The sequence below is a fragment of the Pteropus vampyrus genome, unplaced genomic scaffold, assembly GCF_000151845.1.
Source record: "Pteropus vampyrus isolate Shadow unplaced genomic scaffold, Pvam_2.0 Scaffold20, whole genome shotgun sequence".
In the NCBI taxonomy this organism is placed as follows: domain Eukaryota; kingdom Metazoa; phylum Chordata; class Mammalia; order Chiroptera; family Pteropodidae; genus Pteropus; species Pteropus vampyrus.
Window position 1 is genome coordinate 394,868 of NW_011888801.1, and position 7,858 is coordinate 402,725.

Genomic DNA, 7,858 nt, shown 5'->3' on the forward strand with positions numbered 1-7,858 from the left:
TGGAATTGAAGGGGTGGAGGGAGCAGGAACAGGGGGAAGCAGAGGAGATCATGTCCTGGTTGCCAACCCAGGACTGGCATCAGGGACCCCAGGGTCCTGGCTTGAGTCCCTTACCCTTTACCTGGATGGAGTCAGCCCTGGAACAACATTGGTGACCTAAGTGGCTGTCAGCTGGAGCAAGGGGTGAGAGGGGCATTCAGGCTTGACACCAAAAATTCTTTGTGGGATGTCAGTAGCAACAGGTGCTTGTGGCCCCCACCTTAGCCCCCTTGCTCAATGCAGACCCAGCACAGCCAATCACATAATAAACATATATTTATAAGATGTACAATTTCAGAATTCTAATTCAAGAAATACAGCTTCTCAGGGGATCCTTTAGGATCTATGTTGTTATTGCACATGGGTCAACCTGTCTAGGGACACCTACCACGACCACCTGGTCAGGGTGGTGGGGGCAGAGCACCAGGGCCACCTCAATGGGGCACTCTCGCCCACGTCTAGTTCTTATCATCTCTCTGGGCCCGGGTGGCTGCTTCATCACAGGGCAGGACCTTGTTCAAAAACCAGATTTGACATTTCTTTACCAAGCTTCCTTTCCCAGCAGGAATCTTATTTGTTGGAGGACTTTAAAAAAAAGAGCCAGGAGAAGCTCTGGGAGGATGGTTATCACCTCCTGGCTGGTAGCTTGGGGAAGTAAGGCTTTGGAAGATGGCAGGCTCAATAACATCCACTGCCAGAGGGAAATTCAGGAAAAATGGTAATTCCAAAAGACCCAGTTGAAACTGTGGGAATAAATAAAATCTCCCTCCCTTTCCCTGGCAGCAACTGCTGTTTTGAGAAAAATCCTCATTTGAAGGTGAGGATAAGAAAACCTTTCTGGTTCAGGTGCATCCTTTGTCCAAAGTGGAAGAGAAGGCCGAGTGGCGTCACGTCCATGGAGGGCGGAGACAGAGGTGCCCACAGGTATGGACTTTCTTCTGAAGTCGGCTGCTGCCCTGGGGTCCTGGGTACCACCTGGCTGACTCTTGGAGGAAGAGCCTTCTGGAGTCCTTGGTGTATGACTCAGGAAAAACCAGTGGCAACAATGAATCTGTGCCCTGTGGCACCTATAAGGCAAAACTCCCTTAGGGCTAAGTCGGGGGAGGAGGCTAGGCAAAACCTGGTCCCCCTCACAACCCCGCTGTTCTCTGTGGCAAGGGATCAGAGGGCTCCTGGGCACCAGGACAAAGAGCCCATCTGAGCTGGTCAAAGCTTGAGGTGGGTGGTCTCACCCCTGAAGACAGTCTGGGGCCTCTACCATGACTCAATACTGACCTGGCTGGTGGCCCTAAGGGCACTTTCTCCCCTCACAGCCTGCTCTCCTTCCGCTTAACCATAAACCTTCAAAACCTGGCAACTGTCAAAAGTTTTCTACAGATTTATACTATCATGATTGCTGCTGCCATCAAAAACAGGCTGGGGTTGAGGGGAATCTTAAAAGCTACGACCCAGCTTTCCTTATGCTATCAGCTGTGACTAACGTCCAGCCTTTGAAGGACCAGGTTGCCTTCCCCAAACAGTCCTCGTTTTCTAAAATAGAAATCAGCTAAACAACTTAACCAAATCCCTGCATAGTTTAAAAAGTAGACTATATATATATATATCTTTATATATGCTATTTACATATAAATAGATATATATACATATATGTGCATCTATAAATTACATTCTCTGGAGAGTTCTCTCTGCCTCCTCTCTATCCTTGGCCAACACCTCTGACTGGCTTCCACTGAGAGGTGACCAGAGGCTCCTGGGAGAGGGAAGAAAGGCAGTTGGGTGCCCCCTCCCCCAGCCCTACCCACAGACATTTGCTGCAAGTTTTACATTCTACTTTCGTTGCCATGGTTTCTGTATCCTAGGAGAGAGCTGATGTGGAGCCTGAGCCTCTGCCAGCCATGGGAGGAAGGGAAGCAGTCCCGTGGCCAGTTTTCCTGTCTGTCCTAAGAGCTTTCTGCATTAACTGGGTGAGAGAGAGGGCAGTTGTACGGCGTTCGGCCTCCAATTCCATTTTAATGTTTTTTCTTTTTATGTCTTTCCTTAAATATAAAGTCCATCACCTTGGCTCAGTGCATGTCACCAAAAATTCTCCAGGGATTTCATGGTCTGGGGAGGAGAATGGTAACAGTTAGCTTGGCAGTAATGCGCCCAGAGTCTCTAGTTTAACCCACAGGAACAAGCAACCCTCCCTGCTGCTGTCCTGCCCACCTCAGCTGCAGCCAACTGCCTTTCTGCAGTCTGCTTCACTCTCCTGGAGGCACAAGCAAACAAGCTCAAAGCTGAGTGTCTGTACCTGGATCCTTGCCAAAGGGACACAGGCCGAGGTGTGGACAGGGCACCAACACGAAAAGGCCCTTAACCGGTTATGCCCACATTCCTCTGGATTTGGTCCAAGTTGTCCCCTCTGGAAAATGCTGGGAGCAGAGCCCACTACCCACACATAGGGGTAAGGGAAGCAGGGAGCCTGCTATCAGTAACTTTCATTTTTTCCCGTCCCTTCTGTGCTGAGGGCTTTGCAATTGACCCTGGACTTATGACTTTCTGTTTCCTTCTTCAGACCACAGGTGAGACGCCTGGGCAGGCTGAATAACTGTGGCTTCCAGGCTGCCTGGCAAAGAAGCATGAGGGAGTGAGGGAGGGAAAGTGAGGGGGAAGGAGGAGGAGCGAGAGCGAGACTGAGCGAGCATGGGATCCCACCAGAGGGGATTAGTCCTGGCGCAGAGGCCTCTCAGGCTCCCAGCCTGTTGGCTCCCTCCCCTGCCCACTGTTGGGCTCCAGTCTTTTTCCGTTTCCTACTGCCTGGAAGGGCAGGGGAAGAAGGGTTCTTGGCCCACCTGTTCCCACATGGTTCTCCCTGGTGGCGAGTGTGTGGGGGCTCTTTTGGGCCCAATAACATTCGGTGGCCTAAGTATCAGGGGACAGATAATAAAGGAAAAGGGACTTGATGGCTGGAGCAGACCAAGGAGGCACAGTGGCTCTTGGGCTCCCCCTTCTGCCTGGTTCTTGGGTACCCCATAGCCCCAGAGCCAGGGAACAGGGTGGGTGTGGGGTGAAGAGTAGAGGCCTGAAGCCCACCTCAGTTTCCCAGTACGCCCTAGAGCTGCCCCAACCCTACAGGCTGGAGGTCGGGCTGGGGACAAGGAGTCTGTGCCATCATGACCAGGCTCCCTCCCTCCCACCCTCCTCTGTCTCATGACCAGGGCCAGAGCTGCCAGGAGTTGCAGGGCAGAGGAGGCCCTGGCTCATACTTGGACCTCGGTAGCGTAGCTGGCCCAGGACTATCCATGCAGGGAGGCCTGCACCTCTGACAGTCGGTTACAGCTGGGGGTGCCCATCTTCTGTGCTTTGTGGTACATATCTGTGTCGCCGAAGTAGCGGGCCCGGTATAGCAAGCCTTCCTCTGCAAAGTAATGGGGCAGGATTAGGACACACTCAGTACCTACTGAAGGCTGCTAGGGTGCCTGCCTGGCCTGCAGGGCCAGGAGGAAGGCTGTTACAGGCTCAGGAGCAGGGGAGGACTCCGAAGGAGCAAAGACTGTGATTCCAACTTGGGAGGGGGGACAGAGGCCCTTTCTATAGAGTATGGGTGAGGCCAGCCAAGGTAAGAACCTGTCATCCTGGTCAGACCTCCTCAGGGTGCTATCGATAGAGCCAGATGTCCAGTCAGTGGGTGACCAGGAGATCTGCTCAAATCTCTATGTACTTACCTGCAGCCAAACAGGCTGATTGCAGTGATTTACGGGAACTGAGAGGAAATCTCCAGGTGTCCCCTGGCTCTGGCCCCAGGGAAACACAGAAGTAGAGCCCAGCTTGGAGGTGGCTGGTGCAGGGCAGTGGCAGGTGCTGGGCCCACAAATCACGGAGGGAGCAGGGTTTTCCCCTTCTGCGCTCTCAAGCTCTGTGCCCCCAACACACACACACTCACTTTGCTGCTTTTCCTTCCAGCAGTTGTTTCGGAGGTTGGCGATATAATCATCTTCCACGTTCCGTTCAACTGTTTTCAGGCTAGAACCTGTGTACTCCTCAGAGAAGGTGTCTGCTACGTAGTAGATGACGTTCAGGTGATCGGTGACTCGCTTGTGGATGTGACCCACCGACCTGGCCAGAAATATACCAGGCACAAAGTGGGCACTGGTCCCAGGCCCAGGGAAGCTCTACGGAGATGAGGCTCCTGACAGAAGGTGCCACGCAGGCCACAGTGGTTGCTTACCTCCCAAACTAGAACAGGAACTTGCACCTAACCAAAATGAGGGTCTGAAGAAAAGGCAGGATGTTCCTCCCATGAGTGACCCAGCCTAGGGCAAGCTCTTCTTCAGGCTCCCTGCTCACTACACTGTTGACTCGGGGAACTTTGGGGAGAAGCCCCTTTCTGAGAGACCCTGGTCAGGGTAGTAGGGAACCTGGCATGAGTCTGGGCTCCATTTCTGACAAGCTGTGTGACTTGAGTTCCCTGTGCCTCTGTTTCCTCATTCATCCCCTAAGCCAATCCTTGTTGAAGGCCTGCCTGCCTTCAACTTCCCAGGAGTTGTATCTTTCCAGCTCTCGGATTCTATATTCCAGCTCCAAAAGTAGGCTCACAGGCTGTGGAAAGAGCCTCAACATGCAGACAGGAGCCAGTGCTCCAGGGAGGACAACCCCTGCCTGCCCAATGCTGCTTCCCATTTCTCCAGCTGCAGAGAAAAGGGCTGGCATTAGGCCACAGAGAGCCTGCGCTGGCTGGTGTGGGCCCAGTGGACCGACTCTGCCCCCTGCTGGCTGAGAGGGATGCTGCCAGGATCCCCGCTAGAGCCAGGCTGCTTGATGGGAGCAGAGGGCTTCCATCAATAGAAGCTGAGCACCTACTAGGTCAAGTGCTAGAAATAAATTAGGGGAGCTGACACCTTAAAACACCAAATAACTTGCTCAAATTCATTATTGGCAGTTGAGATCACATATTCATTCAACAAATATTGTTGAGCATTTCTAATGAGCCTGGAATTTTATCTGTATCATTCATTTAATTTTCACAAGCAGGTAGATGTTCCCATTTTATAGATGAGGAAACCAAAGCTCAGAGAAGTTATGTAACATGTCCAAGGTCACACAGCTGCTTAGTTAGCAGAGGAGCTAGGATTGAAAGCCAATTTTGCTGTCTGACTCTAGAGCCCTTGTTCTTTCCATGGCCCTAGAGCCCCTACCCTGAGCATAAGAGCATAGGTTCTCATCTCAAGGTCAGCAGACAATATGGGGCGGTTGGTCATGAAGCCCATGAAATCACATGCAAAATTGTATGTGTGTGTGCAGCGTTTCAGGGAAAAGATCTGAAGTTTTCATTAAGTTTTCTTAGAGGACTGTGATCATAAAAAGATGAAGAACCTCTGCTTACACAATGCAATATATATATATGCCTTACTGTTGAATTATACACCTGAAACTTACTGGATTTTGTTAACCAATGTCATCATAAGAAAAATAAATAAATAAATAAATAAAAAGCTATTAGAGGATATAACGAAAATTCCCCTTACCTGAAAAAAAATAAATATAAAAAAATAAAGTAAAAAAAAAAATCAAGAACCTCTGCTCAACTAGGAAAGTATATTTTCTTGATTCTAAGCCAGCTTTCTGCATTGTGATCAAAAACTTACAGGATGGAAAGGAAAGCCCCAGATGGCCGCTGAGACATAGTCTCAATCTGCCCAACATCCCAACCTCACCCCCAGCTACAGGTACTCACGGCCTCGGGCTCAGACTGTAGGGTGGACTGGAGACCATGAGCTGGCTGAGAGCTGACACGAGGATCAGGATGAGGATGGGCATCAGTTGGACAAATACCCCCAGCCCGCCCTGGAAGGAAGAGCCAGTGGTCACCCAAGCCAGAACTGGGTGGAAGTGTGTCGTCAGACGCAATCACCACCAGCTCCCCCAGCACAGTGGAGCCCAGGTGGTGGGAGGCAGTTTCCATGCAAGCAGGGCATGATGATACCTTCTTCCTTTCCCTCTCATAGGTGCCCAAAATACAGATGCCCCTCTACTTGCCAGCTTCCCCAGATAGTAACAAAAGAGCAACTGGTGTCAAATACAGGAGGAAAGTGGGTATATGCATTTTCTTTTGAGAGACTACCAAAAAAATGAGCAAAAGTGGCTGCCTCCAGGAAAAGGGGTGGCAGAGCTGGAGGGAGATTTTCGCTACATTACCTTTTTGAATTTTAAACGATTAAAAAATTACCAGTTAAAAAATTATAAATATAAATTTTTTCACTGTGTGATAATCTGCGATTTAAAAATTCTTCTCTGTATTAAATATATGCGAAATAAAAGTTTAAAAAGTAAATCAAAGCATAAGGCCACATTGTCAGAGCAAAAGAGAATCCTTCTGCCTGCCATAATTTTAAATGCTCCACAGTTGTCCACAGTATTTTAATTTTACTCAGCTAGCTGTTCTTGTGGCGTTCAAAATGTGTTTGAAGCACTGTCTTGTTATAGCTTTTGCATACATTTTTTGAGTATTGAAAAGAAGAGTCAGCACCTATGTTGTTATCTTTTACAATTCTCTCATGAAACTTTCCACTGCTTGGAAATGTTACTTTGGCTTTATGAGTAAATGAACTGCACAAAGACTGTTCACACTCCAACCTGCCTATAGGTGGAAAACGTTCTGCATTACATTCTCTAGAAGCAGCCATCAAATCCCCACTCCTTCCAGTGGGCAATGTGGAGTGAGGCTCCCTCTGGTGTCAAACAGCAGAATGGCAAGGGAGGCCCAAGATGGCTCCTTGGCTGCGAGTTGTGGGAATACTACCATCCCAGAACAGACAGCTGGGCATGTCACTGCTGGGCATGTCACTAGCCCCCCGCCCCGGGTCTCCCCAGTGCCTTCCTCACTCACGTCACCCTGGTTCTCCCTGCGATCCTGCCTTTGCTGGTAGGTATAACGCATACGGCCGTTGCTGTAGACGTGGACGTTACCTGGGGGTCAGAGGGACTGAGTCAGGAGTGGGGCTGCTGGGAAAGGGAGAGGCTGGCATCCAGTCTCCCACCTCTGGGGAGACCTGGCTGTGGGGAGGGTGGGGGACTTACTAGACGGAAAGCCACCACCAAAGAACATGTTGAAGAGGTCTTCAGGGGAGATGTCAGCCTCAAAGCCACGGTGGAAGTCTCCATGCCCATGGCCGTGACGGGCTGCCTGGCTCTTGTCATCACCAAACTGGTCATACTGTTTCCTCTTCTCAGGGTTGCTAAGTACTGCATATGCTGTGCCAATGGCTAGAAAGGAGTTAGAAAGGTCAGGCCTGGGGAATGTTAGGAGTGCAGGTGAAGGCTCTCATGGAAGCCAAGAGCTCACTTCCTAAAGAACTTAAGTGGTGCTTTAGGAAGCAGGAGTCCTTGGGGCCACTGGGAAGTTGGGCAAGCGCGAATACCTGTAAGTGAATCTGGGCAGCTTGGGCTGGGTGGAGCATTAACACTTAGGCTCCTTGCTCTCCACATCATGATGAGAGTCCAACTTTTTCTACACACCAGGCCCTGGTATGGGCATTCTCTTATTTATTCCTAACAGCAAGCCCATCTCCATTTTATCAATGAGAAAACTGAGGCCCAGAGAAGTTAAGTGTAAGGTCACAGAGCTCTGATACTACAGAGCCAGGAATCAAACCCAAGTTGTCTTGCTTCAAGTCTGCTCTCTGACTTTATGACCCCACCCCTATTCCTCCCTTGTGAGGTGCCCAGTGGGATGGGGCATTCCATTCTGCAGGTTATGTAATCTTAAAGTCACAGTGCAACATGAGGTCCAAACAGATATATGATGTGCTGTTGTGAACTGGAAGCAGCAGGAATTTCCAGG

At 50.1% G+C, this 7,858-nt stretch overlaps 1 protein-coding gene across 1 annotated transcript in view; it reads right to left on the reverse strand.

Annotated features, from left to right (window-relative positions):
- Positions 1-297: 297 nt before the first annotated feature.
- Positions 298-7,858, reverse strand: part of DNAJB12 (DnaJ heat shock protein family (Hsp40) member B12) — a 17,501-nt gene continuing 9,940 nt past the window's right edge. The window contains 6 exon segments of the mRNA XM_011355205.2: positions 298-2,142; positions 3,285-3,436; positions 3,962-4,134; positions 5,753-5,862; positions 6,905-6,984; positions 7,096-7,281. Coding sequence (XP_011353507.2) covers positions 3,315-3,436; positions 3,962-4,134; positions 5,753-5,862; positions 6,905-6,984; positions 7,096-7,281 — 671 coding nt within the window. The 3' untranslated portion in view covers positions 298-2,142; positions 3,285-3,314.